We start from the raw sequence: 19,071 nt of genomic DNA, 5'->3' as shown, positions 1-19,071 counted from the left end.
CACTACAATGGTGGATGTAATTAAATGTGGCTAGGAGCAAGCGAGGCCTAGCATTAAAGAGGGATGCCAAGAAGAGGTAAAGACTAAGGTCCCCTAGAAGGACACTTGGGACCTAGAAGTCCACATGGCATGCAATGGGCTAGGAGGGTGGATTCTAGAGGGAGCAAAAGAAGAAAGGAGGCTTGGGGGGAGAGGTCCTCAGAAACATAGGGGAGACTCCAGAAAGAATCCGTGGCTGGGTGGACTAGCAAAAGAGAGGCCCTCGAGCTTTGGGGACCTGTATCAACATGCCTCATTGTGATTCGTATACCCTTCACACAGATACATAAACTCTCGACGATGGCCAACAGAGGTGTAGTCATTAATGCTTTTGCGGATGTTGATAGAACACATAATGCATATTGCCACACTGTATTGATAATAGCACAACAGTTATGGTGGCACTAAAAAACACAAACTCGCATACGTGCACAGCTACATGAGCGGCCTTGTGCATCCCACTTTGACTTTAAATTCTTCGCATGAGTTGATACATACACCATTGTACTGTAAGACTGAGGTATCACTTAATCCCTTATGGGCCAACCACATCAACACACTAAATCAAGCAATTTATCAACAACCTCATAATGACTCGACATTGAGGATGATGATGACGCTATAGCAACTGATACGCTTGTACACAACATCTACACAGCACATCAAGTTGTTGATTTTGAGGATAAGAAAATATGTGTCGCCCCATCAAAAGGCTTCACATCAATGAACATTTTCAAAGAAATATGTTGTTGCGAGGAACTCGCTTTCCCCACACTATTCTTTGGGCATCCAAGAGAATACACGTTACCCAAGCAGATATCTTACCAAGACATGGCGCACTAGGAGCTTGTTAACAAAGACTGACGCTTTGTGCACTCAATAGAAAAGCTTTAGCGAAGACCTCTATCTGGTTCGTACCCTTGTCACTCAACTCGAGAATCAAGTCTGCCTAGCCCCAAGCCTCCCAAGCTACCTGACCTAGTCTTGTGTACCGTAGTAGATGTCACATACCAATCCATGCACATGACATGCTTCCCCTCCTCTAAGAACTCACTCTTGAGTTCGCTAAAAAACTTGAGAATGTTCGTTGGAGGTTAGGTAATGTCTCCCATATTGCATCCTCCTCAACATGATCCTTCCACTTAGAGATAGCTCTATTACAAATCTGTCTTCATGAAATTCAAGAATACTCTCAGGTTCGTGTGGAATAAAAGTCAAATATGTAACTTCTACTATTTCTTGAGGAGAAACAAGTTGATCATCCGCACACAGTAACTCTTTCAATCTATTGACATGAAACACTAGATGTACTTTAACATCAAGAGGCAATTCTAGTTTATATGCAGGTGGTCCAATTCTTTTAATAATCTTGAAGGGATCACAGTATCTAGAGAGAATTTTGGAACCAGGCTAGTACTTAGGCTGTTGGCTTCCTTGGGAATACGTAAATATACCATCATCCCTTCAAAGAACTCGTTGGGTGAACGATGTCTATTAGCATAAAATCTGTCCCGATCTTGGGTACTTCTAATAGACTCCTTGGCAAACTGCAACATTTCTTGCATGTCTTGCAAGAATGTCCTTGTAGCATCATTTTGAATTCCCTTGAATCCAACCATAACTAGTGACTTAGGTTGAAACCTATACATAAGCATAAAAGGACTGTAACCAGTACTTGAATGCTTTGCACTATTGTAAGCAAATTCTATCATGGGGAGATAATCTTCCCATGAAGACTCTCTCTTAGAAACATATATCCGAAGCATATCTTCAACCAATTGGTTGACCTTCTCAGTACTTCCATGAGATTGTGCATGATCTTAGGAACTCATACTTAGAGTAGTTTCCAACTTCTCAAAAACAAGTGTCCAGAAGTTACTTGTAAACTTTGAGTCCCTGTCACTAACTATGTCTGAAGGCAAACCATATAGCTTAAACAATTGGTCCACAAACTCTTGAGCTAACTGAAAAGATGATATGGTGGATCTAGTAGGTAAAAATCAAGCCATCTTTGTCAGGCGGTCAACTATGACCCAAATGGAGTCATGACCCTTGCGTGTTCTAGGCAAACCAGTATTGAAATGCATGGAAACACTTTCCCATTTATTACCCGAGATTTGCAATGGCTGTAATAGACCCGTGCTTCTAAGGCATTCTACCTTAGTAGCTTGGCAAACCCGACAACCTACCACATAGTTTTCAATAAATGCACGCATCTTAGGCCAATAAAAGGTATGTTTCACATGAGAGAGAGTCCAATGTATACCTGGATCATGACACTCCCAGAGAATCTTGGATTGTAGATTTGAAACATTTGGCACACATATCTTTCCATTCCGAAATAGCAAGCCGTTCCTAATCATCCACTGACATCCCATTGCCTGTACTGTAGTTGGCACAATCCCCGAGTCCTGGTCAACCATGGAGCTCCCATCTTGGACTTTCTGCCAATAAGTATTGAAATGAATATCAGTTGCCTAAATCCCCCTCAAGGATTGAAATAGGTTTGAGGATATTTTCATAAATGACATAGCATTTACAAACTTGACTCGACTTAACACTATTCATTGAACACTTTCAATAACGTATTTAAAAATAAATTTTAAAATATGTTATCGAAAGGGTTCAATGAATAGTGCATTAACGCTGCCCATCTAGCCTTTCATCCCCTCAATTCAGACCCGTCACACACATACTTGATTGACTAATGATTTGTCAATGCAAGAAACTTTGAACCATACAAGTATTGTCTCCAAATCTTTAGAGCATACACAACTGCATATAGTTCTTTTTCTAGTGTGGGCCAACGATATTGAGTGTCATCTAGCATTTTACTCTCAAAAGTTACAGGTCTACCCTCTTGGAATAAAGCTTCCCCAATCGCAAAATCACTCGCATCGGCTTTTAAAACATAAGGCTAGGTAGGATCGGGTAATGCAAGAATAGGAGCTTCCTTGATAGTTAGCTTCAAGGTTTCAAAAGCCTTGTTCAATGCATCGTTTCAAGAAATCGGTTGGGTAGATCTCCGTCCACGACCTTTCAATATGTTGGTCAAGGGTGCCGTGATATTCAAATAATCACTCACGAACTTCTGTAGAAAAACCATAAATCCTAGGAAAGATCGAAGTTGTTTCACTGTCTGAGGGATGTGCCATTCCAAAACCTTTCTAGATACGATCTAGATCAATGCTAATACCTTCATAAGAAATCTTGTGTCCTAAGTAAATGATCTCCTTCATAAAGAAGTCACATTTACTCATCTTGGCATAGAGCCTATGCTATCTTAGAATAACTAAGACAATCCAAAGGTGTCTAATGTGATCCTCCAGTGTTCAGCTATATACGAAGATGTCATCTAAGAACACGATAACGAATTTGCCCAAAAATTCACGGGACAAATCGTTCATCATTTTCTGGAAGGTAGCAGGAGCATTGGTCAAACCAAAAGGTAATACACGAAACTCGTAATGGCCATACCTAGTTCGAAAATTGGTTCTATCTATGTGTTTAGCATAGATATGGATTTGGTGATAACCCATACACAAATCAATCTTAGTGAAGTACTTTTCTCCAACCAAACAGTCTATCAAAGCATCAGAACAACAAAGAGGGTAGTGATTCTTAATTGTCACTTTATTCAATCGTTTATAATGTACACACATTCTCCACGAACCATTTTTCTTCTTTCTTAAGAGGACAAGTGCACCCTGAAGTGATTTACATGGGCGAATATAGCCCATATTCAAATAATCTTGTAGTTGTGAAGCTAACTCATCCTCCTCAAGCTAGCTCATCCTAAAAGGTGGAATACTAATAGGTTGAGCCCTAGTACTAAATCTATGTGATGATCTACTGCCCGTTCTAGAGGTAAACCTTCCGGTAGTTGAGCAAGGAATCATCCATGAAATCATCTAACAACATCATCAATTCACGGTTCAAACATGCTTAAATCATTTTTGTTATTAACAGAGACAACAAATGAAGAAAGTGGAATCGAGAAACACTAATACACATCATAAGGAGAAAATTTTATTCTATTCCGAAGCTGCATCACAGATACAATAGGTCCCTGAGAAGAGGGAATCTTATCACATTGAACACAAAATTGGGTGTCCTTGTCCAAAAAAGAGAGTGTATGCTCTTTCCATCCAATCTGAATATTGTGGGTTAAAATTTAAACCACTCTATTCCGATTAACAAGTCCACATGTTCCAAGTGCATGACATAGCGCGTAAGAGTAGATATGTAGTCTTGAATCTGGATAGAAAGTGCATCCTAGCTGGAAGTTGCATCTCGTAGGTGTGATCGCTAGGTGTCGTTGACAGCCCCATCCTCTGCACAAGTTTGTAGTTCACAAAATTGTGAGAGCTGCTTGAGTCAAAGAGAATGTGAACTCTTTGGTCCCTTACTTCTCCATAAACTTGGAAAAGGTCATGGGGGCCAAATAACATATTATTAAAACTGCAGTTACAAGAAAGTGGGCAAGTAATGACATTTACAGAAATACCTATCACATCGAGGCTTGGTTAGCTCCCTTAGCTTTGGTACCTTGTCTCGCATGAAGCTTTGGTCCCGACACTGGCAATTGGTTCTTGCACTTAGGATAATCATTTCAAGTGTGGCCCCACTCCTCCCTTATAAAGCAACGTCCTTCTTTCTTTAACTTCAAGATGCGTAGGAAACATGCTCCATCATTCTTTGTCTAAGTCGGGTTCTTCTTGGAGGCATTGTCAATTGACTTTGACTCCCTAGTACCAGTTGTTGACTAGAAGAACTTCCTCTCGTTCTTCCCACTCGTGTCGGCAGTAGTGGTTCCCTTTGCGCTAGCCATGGTATCATCATAGATGTGTGCATAGTTCATGGCCTCTTTCAAAGTGGTACACTTGTTATTCTTGATCTGAAGCTTGTATGAGAGTCAGGAAAACCATCCACATAGAACCTAACAAGGTGACAGGATCCATCTTTGTAGCTCTGGTCTGCAAATCACGAAACCTCTAAAGATAGACTTCAAAAGTCAAATTCAGCTTGGACATATCGAGGCCCTTGAGCTTGCCTATGATATCATAATCTTCCTTCTCCTTCAAAAACTCTTTCTTGAAGACCTCTTCAAATTCAATCCATGTTGCAAGCTTCGGTCGGAGTTCCTTCCACCACAATGAAGCCTTCCCTGACATATACCTTACTGCAAGCTGAATCTTCTTTTCATCGGGGTAAGGGTGAAACTAGAAGTGTACTTGCCACTTGTGCAACCAAGTGTCAACCACCTCCTCGGTTCTGGATTTCTTATCTCCCAGATAAGGACTGGAGTGATGTTAGGACCCAACACTAAAGCCAAAGCATCCACATGCGCACTTGAACAATGCTAGTCAAAAGTGACATTGAAGCTTGAATCCCTTGGAGTTGTTGTGTCAACCCTGTTTGATTTGCATCAACCCACTCAAACGTTTCATTGAGAGTAGTTGGTGAATTCACTGAAGGCAACCTTCGTAATCAAATCATTGTAGAGTCCCTAGTCATCCTCTTCGTGGTAATTCATATCTTGATCACCCATAGTGAGCCCAACCCAGGGTCTACTGGGTCAGCCACAACTAAAGTCAGATCTGATGAAGAATGTAGTCTAGAGAAGAGAACAAATAGAGTGAAATCTAGCCAGATAGGAGATGATGAAAGAAAAGAAAGGCTGGCCAAGGAAAAGATAGGTTGGTATGATTATCACGAATCACTGAAGCCTGCTACTCTCGCTCCTGGCTATGCCCTCCTGGCTATGCCGTACGATCGTCTACAGAGCAGGTTGTACCACGTGATAGGCTCTCGAACAAGATGGTGTGGAGAGGCTTCATGCATGTGCATTCCACGGGCTTGGGGTAAGAGGTGAACTGTCTAAGCTATAAGGTGGGTAAGCAAGCTTTTAGAAAGCCCACCCTCCAATTTTGGAGGGGATGGTGCTTTCTAGCCTCCAGGCCCCCCCAAATAGCTCTCAGCCCAGATCGTGATCTGCCTCTTGCCTCTTGCACACCTCTCCATGCTCCCCTTCTGCATGCCATCATGTTCCCTATGTAGCCAGCCATACATGCTATCTCTTGGGTCTACCCAGCTCTATGCTTGCCTAACCGTTCCTTTTGCACCTCTCCACCCGGACCTCACTGCTCCCTCCTAACTACACCTCTCTCTCTCTCTCTCTCTCTCTCTCTCTCTCTCATAGTCCTTCTCCTCTAGCAACGAATTCACCCTTCTCTCTCTCTCTCTCTCTCTCTCTCTCTCCTTCCTTCTTTCCCAATCCAAGCAACCAAAACCCTTAAACGATGAACCAACAAGCACTTGCAGGGCATGACCATGAATTTCGAATTTGAGGCATACCTGGAGAAAATCACATCCAAATTTACTCGTACGAGAGCTTCCTACCTCAAGAGTTGGCTCTCATACTAAGTGACACGACTCCAACACTCCTGAAACCTATGATCTGCAAGCAACACACCAAACGTGAGGAATCTGAGCAAGCTGCTTACCACCCAACCATGACATCTACGGGATGCGATCTCGAATCAGGAGATGTCCCCATGAGCTGAGCTACTAGCACGAACTCCCAACTAGATCCTAACTAGCCTGGTGTCCCATACCATTAGGTGGCACCAATAGGCCTGGGATCTACTGTTGCTGTTGGGCCTTCGACTATGCTAAGATGCAGGTGTGCATCCTCGACTCAATCTAGGATTAGACCTAGCACCTGGGAACGAGACTTGCTCCCATCGGCTCTTTGAGAACTGAACCTCTGGCCTCCTTTTATAGGCTCTGGCCCAATATGCCAAAAATAGCAAAGACCTCTATCTCGTTCGTACCCTTACCACTTAACCTGAGAATCAAGCCTGCCTAGCCCTAAGCCTCCCCAGGCTACCTGAGCTAGTCTTGTGTACCATAGTACACGTCAGATACCAATCCGTGTACATGACCAATCCAACCAGCAATCATAGGACCAATCCATCATGCATAGGGTCTATCCATGGACTCCCCCCCCCCCAAATTGCATTTGATCCAACACATGGCAAGTTCCCAATCCAACCGGTACCCACAAGAACAATCCATCATGCATAGGGTCTATCCATGGACCCCCCCCCCCCAAATCGCCTTTGATCCAACACACGTGAAGGCACAGGGTCTCGTTTACACAACCCTTTCAAGAATACATGACCCATCATTACTCTACTTGCTTTGCCCTTTGGAGAACACACACATCAAGGTCAGCTCGGTGATGCTAACCAAAATTGAACGGCTCTCAACCACACAAGCATGGGATACCATACAAATAGATTTCCACGAAGCATCTCCAAACACACTATCATTGCAATCACTCAACACAATGTCATTCTGTGCACCTAAAAATGGCATCAATGATAGCCAAAGTATGCTCCATGCCACCTTTCTTTGCCTCGAGGAGCTTCACATATCACCAATTCATGACACGACTATCCCCGACTTTAGTCATTCCTGCAGTTTTGAAGGCTTTGGAATAGCGACCTACTACAAGAGCAAAATAACACTCGTAAATGAGCTATTCCTTTACAAAGACGGTGTGGAGTGTCTGCTAACTATCCTTTCATCTTCAAACATCGAACCAGTGGCCATTGTCAACGTCTACAAGACCCCTTGAACTTCCACAACAACACTACTACAAGCCTTGACATAGCATTTCATCAAATAACAGCTCCAACTCCTCCTTTTATTGTGGGTGACTTCAACATATGTTTTCACAAACACAAACTAGGCTCATGTAGTTCATGCAAGCTGGAGCAACTAATCCACAACCCAACAACAATCAACGGCTCAATTTTTGACCATATCTAGGTCACAAGGGACTTCCTTATGCAACTTCAACCATGGGACAAACTACATCTACCAAAACAATATTGTGGGTAGGCCCTTTGAATCTTGTTAGTTAATAAAATTTACTTTCTTGTGCACAAAAAAAAAACTTTCTTGTGCGCAAAAAAAAACAAGTGAAAGAAATGAATGACTTTGTCATTCGTAAGGCCTACCCAAAATGTAAAACAAAGGAGGCGATGAATGGAGAGAGACACAGGAAGGACAATAAAAACGAGGGATCATTAATACTAAAAATTTTGAATTTTGAATTGCCGCGTTACAAGATGAGAAGGAATGCTAAGAGCCTAATCATGCATTTGCAAAAATGCCAACATATGCCAAAGCTTGCTCATGCTTGGTGTGTACCCATGGGGAGCATCAAAATTCTCGATGCCAAAACTTGGCATTGTTGGGCCAAGGTGGAGAGCAAAAGAATTGCTCTCTCCACCCTCACATTATGGGGCCAAGGCTCACATTATGCATCACATGCTACTGCAGCCTCGTGGGAACACTTTCCGTCCTGATGCTTGCATAGCTACATGTCCTTACAACAGCATTGCACGTGTTATCATCACGCTACTTGTTCGAGCTAGCCTTCGAGCAAGTACATCTCTTGCATGTGTAGAAAGGTCCTCAGCCTTTGCTATATGCAAATTCAAACAGAGGAGAAGAGAAGATCATGAAAGCTAGATTGGGGGTCAAGTAAATCTCAGCCTTTGCGATATGCAGATTCAAACAGAGGAGAAGAGAAGATCGTGAAAGCTAGATTGGAGTCAAGAAGGTAAAGAGTAGAATCAGGCATTTAAACAAACGACGGCGTTACGTTTAAAAGAAAAGGAAGAAGAAGCCACAATGGGTACCTAAGAGTTGGCGCGCTAATCCCTTCGTTGTTCGCAATTCATCTCTATTCAAGGATCATAAGCTAGCTGCGGCTACATTTTGTCTGTTCAAGTAAAGAGTCAGCTTGCAGTGCAAAACATTGCAAGCACAAGAATCACCCTGCGAAAGGGGATCTATTGCGCATCGAGGAAAGTCCTTGTGCATTGAAAACAAGACGAGACAAGCAAGCTGGCGGTAGGGAATAGTAAAAACAGTGTTGCTCATCTAACCAAGTCAAGTAATTTGGATTTCGATCCGATACAATCCACAAAGGTTTTGCTTGAAAACACGAACTTCCGCCAGTTTTCCGTCGGTGTCCTTCAATCTTGCAATCCTTAAAAGGTGAATTGAACCGTGAACTGAGCTCCACATTCAATTTCCAAATGGTGTATGAGATCGTGGTGGACCTTCTCGACAAGTTCAATGATTGATTTGCTAACGGCGCAGCCAGGATTCGTGGAAAAACCTACGTGAGAGGGGACTACTACTGACTCCTGAGCTGTGATCTAGAGGTTGTTTGTTCTCTTGAGAAAAGGAACGATGGCGAGATAGAGAACAGAAGCAACACGGAACTCTACAACCACAGAAGTTTACATCTCCGTCCATCCTACAACAGCTCAGTACAATGTTGGCAATCAACAATGAGACGATACAAAGCAAACTTGAGACATCGACGGCAAGAAAAGGATCGAAGAGATTGGGGAGAGATGGAGGAATCGATCAGGAGAAAAGATGAAGCGATGAGAGCAGGAATTATTTTTATAGGGCTCTTTGTTCATCTAACGTGCGACATGGCTTGATAAGATTTAAGATTTTCAATTTTCATAACAGTGACGTTCTTGTGCTGGTCAAGTAACCAACTCTCACATACTTTCCATGCATCCACAATGGACTTTTGTCTTTGATGATTGCATCTTTAACATTCAAGTTGATGAGATTTAATGCTAACTATGCTTTCTCAAACCTTTCATTTTGTTGTATTGCAAGTTCTTGACGTTGATCGGGTGTTGGGAGTGTTATACAGCTTGTTGCGGGAGGTTCGGGTCTCGTCGCTGACTCTATTTCACAATTTCTTCAATTAAAACAGTCACAACCTACTACTAATTAGCATTATTATATCATCCAATTTGTTGTTTTAATCCAAGATGATGTCATCATGTGAGTCTGTGATTTCGCAATGATAGAACTAGACGTAAAAGATCAAACCTGTAATAAGGTAATGGCAATAATGTGCCAAAAATAGCCTACAATGTGTAGGAACTATGCCAAAACAAAGCATTGCATGTGAAGAATGCAACAGTTCTATAGCCAAAAGAGATCACTACGATTGAGTCAATGACATACTGCCCATTGCTACGAAGGTGCAAAGGTGTCAGATGAATGAGTGTGACACCGATGATAAGATCTAATGGGACTGATGCCGGTAGGAACTAATCGGGATATATCGAGCAAGGGCTTACTTGGCTTTCTCGATCTCCTCTAAAGATGTGCTAGTCTAAAAGCTAGACTACATGTCAAGGCAAAAAAATAGCAACAAAAGATTTCCTTGTTCTTTTTAGGTGCTACTTTGTATGCGGAACGATGCCAAGATGTAGTCGGTGAAGAGACTTCATGCAATTTCACCGAATTCTCTCTCTCTTGCTGGCTGAGCAGACTATTGCTAAGAAATCACACTCTCCTCTCTCTCTCACGCACGCATGCGCACGCGCGCGTGCACACACACACACACACACGGGCCCAAGACAATCGTCGGGCTGGACTTCCCCCAAGGTCTTTATTCATGCATAAAATTCTGAGTACAGATTACAATTCAGCTCACGGGCTGCTGAGTTGAAAACATACGTGAAAAATCATCTTACAAAAGAGCTCTCAGCTCATTTCTTTTGGCAACATGCCAAGTGTCAAAATAACTACCTAAAAATTAGTTACATGCCACAAAGGGCAAATCTCTAGGGTCTTCATAGCCCTCGGTCACCCCCGTGGTGACTAGCACAAGGCTGGTGGGGCAAACCCTGGTGGGGGAATCAATGCCCACAGAGCGAGCGACACCCAAGCGGGCTGGATCATGCCTTGCAAGATGGCCTGGCAGAGCAGTCCTGCAGGAGACTGGTGGGAGTGGCGAACAGGTCAGGGTGCTAGGAGGGAAGCACGTATTGAGAGAGTAAGCAGCGAGGCAGAGCAGGAGCGTTGGCTATATTCCATAGGGGCTACTATCACTGCAAAACAGAGAGTTTTATGACGAAGTCCTTTGCCCAGCAAGGACTTTAAAACAAAGCTTGAGCTGGTAACCAAACAGATGCAGGGAACAGTGGCATCCATCCAGATAGGATGACACCACTTGAAATGTGAGACCAGGTTTTGGTATGTGGAGGGACAGTATTGGATACCATGGGAGAAACCCTCTGTTTTCTCTACAATGAAGGTGTGGACCGTGGTGGAGACTTGAGTAACATGCCCTTCTAAAATGCACATTCTCCCCATTACGAGGCAGAATTCTCCACATTTTAGACGTATGTGACACTATTGCCCACTTCCTCTCACAGTGGGGCTGTATGGATGCTACAGGCACGACGTACATTGCCCTGGTCATGGAAGCTAGAAAACAAGCTTTTGAGCTATCTCAAAGCACTGCCCACACTAATAACAGCAATCATTAGTTTCTGCTTCCATATTACACGATTTCGACACCTTTTAAATGCTATAGGTTATCTTTGGCCTCTTATGAACCATCTTCATCATCTCTGTGTGTGTGTGTGGATGCATGCCGTGGTTGTGCATATTTGTTTGCAGGCATGTGCATGTATGCATATGCGTGCACGTGCATTCTTTTTCAAATAGATGTGATCTGAAGCTTTGTCTGACAGGAAAAAATGTCAAGAAAGTGTGAAGTATATGCTTGGTTTTAAAATTTTAAAAATTTACATAGAAAATAATCTTACAGAGGCTTCTATAAATTATTCCCAGAGCATATGACCTGTAGATTGCAGTTGAGGTACATTCAAAACAAAGTCCCTCAGTGCTGTATCCTCTATCTCACAAAATTTATTAGCCCAATCTGTAGGCTCAATGGCTTCAGTACCCAATCCTGGAGTTCTATCAAAGCTATCCAAATCCTTCTGCTGCTGCCAATCCGTGACAAAAGTTGCAGCTCGACGCACAAACTTCATCCTAAAATCCTCCCAGACTTGGTACTTGTAGTGGTGAATGATCGCATCCTTTTGAAATAACTGAACGGACTTGAATCCCTTCTTCAGCTCAAAATAATGTACCCTACTGCAATAGCTCATACTTATGGCAACAGTTCTCACAATGGACTTGACCCTTTTAGGTGCGCTCATTCGGCATATGTAGTTCACGATTTGCCCACTCTTTGGAAGCATTCTTAGTCCTGATGGACCAAAATTAAAGTTGGCAATCTTAAGCTGCCCAAGCCTGCCCAGATCATCTGTGTCATACTGTCTGATCATCGCCTGTAGTGGAGGCTCCAAGGTGATATTTCTCTTCACAAACTTTTTTGGAAAAATGAACTCATCTAAATCAATAAAAGCCACCCATGCACACTCACTTGAGGCTCTAATAGCACAATGTGAAAAACCTGCTTCCTGAGTTTTCAGCCAAGGCCAAAAATGCCTGCTGACATTGTAAGATGCTAAGGTCCTAATGACAGACAAGATATCATCGTCACTATTGTTGTCGTACAAAAAAAATTTCTGCACTCCCAAATGGCTATGATAAATAACCCATTCCCGCAAGAACTTGGCTCCATTCCACACCATCGTGCATACACACAACTGGAGTGGCTTTTGAACCTCGAGCAACTTCCAATGCAAGAAGCTCTTTCTTGCTACACGTGTTTCAGCAGGACCCAGAGATTTGATAATGGCCGAAAATTTATGTGGGTAAAATCTAACAACAGATGGGAAAACCTTATTGTTCAAAATGACGGTCACAAGTTTCCCCAAGAGTTCAGAACGGATATGGGATGGTGGGAGCTTGCATCTGACATTTTCTTGACAAAAAGCAACCACTTCCGTCATTACCTCATCCCCATACTGGCATTTTAAACCCTCCGGAAGTGAACCCTTCTTATTATGTATAAGGCCTTTGACAAAAAGCAGGGCATCACCCACATCCTCAAGAAGCACCAAACCATAGACGACTTTCTTCCAACCAATACTCCCGTATATGGCATCTGAGATTAGCGCCTCCCCATCAAATTGGAAAGTAACAGGGGAACCTTTTAGGGCTTTACGAGATAGGGATGGGGGTTGTTCACAACGAATGAAACCGTTTTCTGCTGAAAGTGCATTTGTTTGTACACTTCCTGAAAATATACACAGTAGCCGCCCAATAGGAACTCTTTGTATTGCATCCTTAATATCTGGGACGAGTGGATTCAAAATCAATAAAACGCTATCATTGAAACTAACCGCTGTCTGCACAACCACTTCTCCGGATCTGGTTCCAAGGCTGTCTTCATGACCGAAAATGAGCACACGACTTTTGTGTGCTTTTGCCTCTTGCCCATCTCCTAAAATGGCTTTCGGAAACTGGTTCGAAAACAATCCACCACAGCTACTCCCCTTCGAACATCCTGGTTACGCAAAATTTGAGAAGCACAATGCAAAATTAGTGGCAGCAGTGTAACAACAGATTGAAGAAGTTTTGTCTTTTAAAACGGCGATAACCACCACATGCAAACAATAATAAACGCAGGACGCGTTGGCCAAGGAATCTTGATATGTATAATGATCGAGCAATAACCGCTCTCTTGACCGTTTTACTCTTTACAGTGAGTAATTGGACTCTATACTGACCTTGAGAAGTAGTAGCGTCCCAGCAGAGAAACAACCCCACAGCCATGACCAGGAGCATCCATCGACGACTCGTTTTCTGAAAAATCTTCCATCTTCCAAGAAGAAGAGCACGATCCATTTCCCATCCTCTCATCGATCTTTCATGCGACCATACCACAGCCAATCAGCGTCAAAATCATCAAGCCCCCTTTCCGCGGTACGGGGGGGTCGATGATGACCCAATTAGCGCGAAATCTCTTCCGGGGATTGCAGAAGCGCATGCGGCAGAGGATAAAGCGCCGGTGAGGATCCGGAAGGAAAAGAAGAGCCCAAGAAGCATGAAATGATGGATTGAAGCTCAGGTACGAAATTGGAATTTAGTTGTGTGATGTTTGAGAGAGGGGGAGGTGAGGAGATGCGAGTGGGGAAGGAAGGGGAAAAAGATGAAGAAAGGTGAACGCCATAGGCACTCAACGACTTTGTAACTGCAAAGTTCAAAAAATCAACAATTGTATTGCATGTGACCCACTCCTCCCAGGTTGGCCAATTGGACTGCCTATTTCTCTCGAGATTCATGTGGCCTGGATGGTGCACAGGAAAGAGGGTGAATTGCAAGCTTAGAGAGAGAGAGAAAGAAGAAGAAGAAGATGAGAGAGAGACACTCAAAGGGGGGAGAAAAAAATGAAAGGATTTCAAGGGAATAAGAAGAAGAAGAAAAGAGAGAGAGAGAGAGAGAGAGAGTTTCATAAGAAAAAAAGAGAGAGAGAGAGAGAGAGAGAGAGTGTTTCATGGGACATGCCAAAAAAAGTGAACAAGAACAATATAATTTAATACTTGATTTTTATCTTTCAAAGACAAACAATTGACATGCCAAAAATAGATTTCTAATCTATTTTCACGGCTACCATGAGAGAGAATTCAGGGAAGTTCCTCCTTTTTTTTCCATTGTCTCACAGGAACATGCTCTTAGAGTTCATTCCCACGTGAGCGGGATAGCCAATTTATGCCAAGTTTTCCTAAAGCTGCCATGCTAAGATCAAGCACCGCACCGCCTAGCTCCAACCGAACATTTCAAATTTTAAACTTTGCCGTTGTGTTGGGCTTTTTGCAGGATTTCCATCAGGGATGCCAAATTTGTCGTTAAAAATCGACAACGAGCACTGCGTGGGAACCCTTTTTCCCCACCTCCAACAAATGCTCAAGAAGCATTCTTGAGTGGCAATATCGCTCACGCATAGAGCGGTGTCTTGGGTCCCATGTTCGTCACAGTAAGCAGGCTTTAGCATATTGGTTGAACTTTTGTCTTCATCCATGGGGTCTATAGTTCATAGCTTGGTTGGGGGATGCACAGGGGAGTTTGGCTGCCCAAAGCTTTTGTCCACCTGCTTTTTAATAATCCAATCAATTTCTGGCGGTTGGTGTCCACCTCATCCCTACGCAGCTTTGGGCATTCGGTGTGTAGCATCCCTCAAAATATACCTCGCTTCCTGAGATCACATGGATAGCACACACCTAGTCTTCATTCACACACGAATCAATCTATACTACCCATAAAGATGATATAACATTTGCAAGGATCTTGCCTTTGTAATTTTCTTTTTTTTTTTGTGATCTCAATCCTAGGACTCAAGGATCAAATGTGGTTCTATCATGGTGGACCATAGATCACATCAAATGTGTGTTCCACGAGCTTGGTCCCTGCATTAAGAGATGTGCTAATAAGTTAAGGATTGTGACCCACCAATACACCAACAAGGATACACATCAAATGTGCTCTATGCTAAGGGTGGTAACCCACCAATACACCTAAACAAGGGCACATAAACACCATTAGAACAAAAAAAACTCAACAATTCATATCGCCCCCAATACTAGTGAGATTCCTTCATTTTTGTTGGACCACTTCAAGGAGAGGTTGCTAAGTCACACTCGTGTAAAAGTGGGTTTTGTATAGAGTGTTTGTGTGGGTGTCTATGGCTAATTAAAATAATTAAATTCACGAAGCAGTGGACACAATTCTCTAGTGGGGATACTATCCAATTACCATTGGATCAACAAACATTCGTCTTTACCTTGGCTATGTAGCATAGCAAGTGATGACCTACATACCGTGTTCTTGATGCCATGTGCGCTACCTTTGATCGGAATCGCTTGATTAACAACATCAAGCAACAACTTTACATATCACCACATGCTTAAACCTTTTGTTTATGTTTTTGGAATGAATAAGCAATTGTTTATTTCTGACACCTACAAGATACGATTTCTAGGTGCAGAGTCTCTTTCAATTGTTAATGTTGTCAACAAAGGAGAGAAATTATGAGCTTATAGTACTTGGAATATCTTGAGTGGCGTCTCTCATGAGAATGGTGTATCTTGTTTTACGTGTTCCTCTTTTTATTCCCCTATGTGCTTTTTGGAATGTTTTTCTACTTCAAATATATAGACTATAGTGTCTGTTTTATTACTTTTTTAAGTGATTTTAAAAAAAATGAAAATAGTACTATCAAATATAATTGCTCCTATTTAGCAACAAATAAGATAAGATGTTTGTTGTTTCGATAAATAAACTTTGTAGAAAAGTCATCTCCTATGAAAGACTCATATGAACGACAACTCCCATGTCTTATCAATTGTACAAAGGAAATTGAAAAAAATGGAGGTCATACTCTTATAGTTTATATAGTTACACTTAAATAATATATGTTTACTTCAATTTCATGTTCACAAGAGAATATATAAGAAACTATAGAAACTCAAAGATATAAATATTTGGTAAAACTAAGGATCTCAAATCACATGTCATAAAGAATTTTGATATTTCCCATTTGTATGAACTTTCTCAATAGGAAAATGAGAAAGGTGAAATGAAGGAGCTTTATTGATTAAAAAGGTTTCATAGAAAAGTGTTGCACATGGCACACATTATTGAGATCCCTTTTATTACCAAGGAAGCCTAGAGAAACATCGGATTCGTGACTCCCCATGATACTCACATATGACGTCTTATTCGTAGTTGATATCCCACCATCCCAACCATGATACCACGATTATGATTTGAAGACCACAGTTTTGTCAAGGCATACCTCTTTTTTAAAAAGCTTTTATAGTGATCTTTTCATAGTTTAAGCAAGGCATATTTATGGTCATGTCCTAGATGTATCGTAATGTCTAATTTGATGCTACCTATGGTAGGGCGCAAACCTTGGATGCTTTGGGAATCTCTTTCAAAGTAGTATGGGAAGTTGACGTAACTACATCTTTTTCTTATTCCTTCTCACATTTGAAAACATGTTCCATACTTAATTTTTTGCCAATTTTAGATAAGATATAACCATGCTTTTAGGGAAATTTTAAGGTACCTTTTGCACATTGATATGTAGAATATATACAATACCCTTTAATAATTTATAAGCTTATTATTATAAGGTTAGGTACTATATTGCAATAATATACTGAATCTTCATTATGACGCTTTAAGTCTCAACGTTATCTCAATGAGAAATGGCTTCTATGTCATCATGGGATACACTTTAATAAGTACCTCACATGCACAAGAATGAGAAGTTTTCCAAAACGGTCGATGCATTTGATCATGTATAGCCAATTGGACAACCACTTTTGGGGCTGTGCTACGACTGGGGGTGGCCCTTTTCTAAGCAAAAACCTTTGAGTGTTCGAGCAAAGGACAAAAATGTCACATTTCTACTTCAAAAAAAGGCATATTAGGGTATGTTACTAAAACTGTGTTTTTCAGAGAAACTATATATTCATAATTAATTATAAAAAAGGCACATTTCCACTTCCAATGAGAATTTCTATTGTGTCCATAGCTATATCTTGGCACAAAGATGGAGAGATTCATCTAACAATGACAATAATGTTAGGCATGGTGGATACTGGGATGGAAATGATTTTGAAAAAACCCACATGTAGAGTGGATTTCTCATAGAAAATCCCCTCATAACTCCTATTTGACGGAGTATACTTAAAGAAAACCTCTCATAACCCCTCTTCAGGGGGGGTTTCTCCAAAGAAACTCATTTGGTCCCATGGAGTTTAAAGAAACACTCTCATCACCCCTCTTCATGGGAGGTTTCTTCAAAGAAAGCCATTTGTAGGAAACCTTCCAAGATAGTTTCGCTCCCAATGACAACTTTTTTAAAGAAAATGATGTCCAATGAGAATTTTCAAAATTCATAACTTTCACATCCAATGTCCAAATATAGTCATTTAGCCACTCAAATCAAATGAAAAAGGCCATTTGAGCACATTTGAAAGGTTATAAGTAATAAATCATATCACTTAGAGTCTTAAATTCTAAATTTAATTTGTAAGAGTATAAATAAAGTCAAAATATTTTTTAATCTTAGTAGAATTTTCACTGTTTAGTGAAGTAATCGTTGACTCTTATTGATGAAGCCTTTGATGACAGCCACAAAAAGTGATAAGAAAACTCTATGGAGAGGAGGTATATTAAGCTATGGTTTGATGGAAGTCATTAAATTTTCCTTGGTTTTTCATGCTTTCTAATTGTGCTTACTTAATAGAATAGACAATCTGTAAAATTTGTTCTACTAAACAATCCTGTTCACTCTCGAAATAGCCAACAAACTATGTTCTACTAAACACTCCAAAACAAAAATCCCAAGAGAGAGAATGAATTTCCAAGGTAGTTTTGCAATGAAATTCCAAGAAATAGAATGAATTTGCAAGGTCAGTCAACCATCTTGAACTTCTTGCAACTTCTATCTCCTCATGCAATGGATCCCTTTAGATACACCAAGTTCCAAAACTCGCCATCCAACCCATCTCTAATGGATCCCTCTTGGCATACTAACTTCCAATACTTGCCATCCATCCCCTCCCTAATGGATCCCCGTGGACACCTTGAGTTCCAAAACTAGCCATCCAGCCCCTCCCCAATGGATCACTCTGGACACACTGAGTTTCGACCTTTTAGATTTATTACATGAAGCTCAGATTAGTAGATAAGGTGGGGCCAATTCTTCAAGCTTGCCACCAAATTTTTTGACGATTTTGAAGGAGACAAGGAATTTCTTTCCTGATATGAGAGGAAGCATAAAGGTTTGGTAGGTTCTAGCAACAATGGAGCAACTGAGAGGGCTGTTTGGTTTATGTCTCAAGGGAGATCTCAAGAATCATGCTAAATAGCTTGAAGAATGTAATGGAGGGGCATATCCAAACTGACATTTATCAATTCAATTCAATTTTTTGTTGATACAACATAGAGATGCAAAAGCTATAAAGAAAGCCACCCATGCAACATTGACGATGCTACATGAAATGATCCTTAGGGAGGCTGTAGAGGCTAAGGTAGAGTAGGCACAAGGGAATAAGCAAAGACCATGCATGCATGAGAGTAGCTTGAGGCTGTTGAGGCCCAAGCAAGAGAAGCTAAAAATGCATGAGAAGGAAAGGTAGAGAAGAAAGAAGCAAAGAGGTAGGTCAAGTACTCACATCGAAGACATTAGAACGG

General features: G+C 41.5%; 1 protein-coding gene across 1 annotated transcript; it reads right to left on the bottom strand.

The window, feature by feature from the left end:
• Positions 1 to 11,679: 11,679 nt before the first annotated feature.
• Positions 11,680 to 14,248, bottom strand: LOC147883392 (glycosyltransferase family 92 protein At1g27200-like). The gene is made up of 2 exons (XM_087399952.1): positions 13,593 to 14,248; positions 11,680 to 13,369 (listed from the first exon to the last, which is right to left on the bottom strand). The coding sequence occupies exons 1-2, from the start codon at positions 13,723 to 13,725 to the stop codon at positions 11,730 to 11,732; spliced, it is 1,773 nt and encodes a 590-aa protein (XP_087256078.1). The 5' UTR covers positions 13,726 to 14,248; the 3' UTR covers positions 11,680 to 11,729.
• Between the last annotated feature and the right edge of the window lie 4,823 nt (positions 14,249 to 19,071).

The sequence above is a fragment of the Dipteris shenzhenensis genome, chromosome 28 (assembly GCF_047967505.1).
Source record: "Dipteris shenzhenensis isolate YYH24624 ecotype China chromosome 28, Dip_SZ_1.0, whole genome shotgun sequence".
Taxonomy (NCBI): domain Eukaryota; kingdom Viridiplantae; phylum Streptophyta; class Polypodiopsida; order Gleicheniales; family Dipteridaceae; genus Dipteris; species Dipteris shenzhenensis.
Note: the sequence above shows the minus strand (reverse complement) of the source record. Positions and strands in the feature narration are given on the sequence as shown.

Bases quoted from the DNA above. Each gene is read 5' to 3' on its own strand.
- LOC147883392 (XM_087399952.1), bottom strand. From the start codon at position 13,725: ATGAGAGGATGGGAAATGGATCGTGCTCTTCTTCTTGGAAGATGGAAG. The intron at 13,370-13,592 runs GTCAGTATAGAG...TTGCGTAACCAG, and splicing joins GGACGCTACTACTTCTCAAG to GATGTTCGAAGGGGAGTAGC.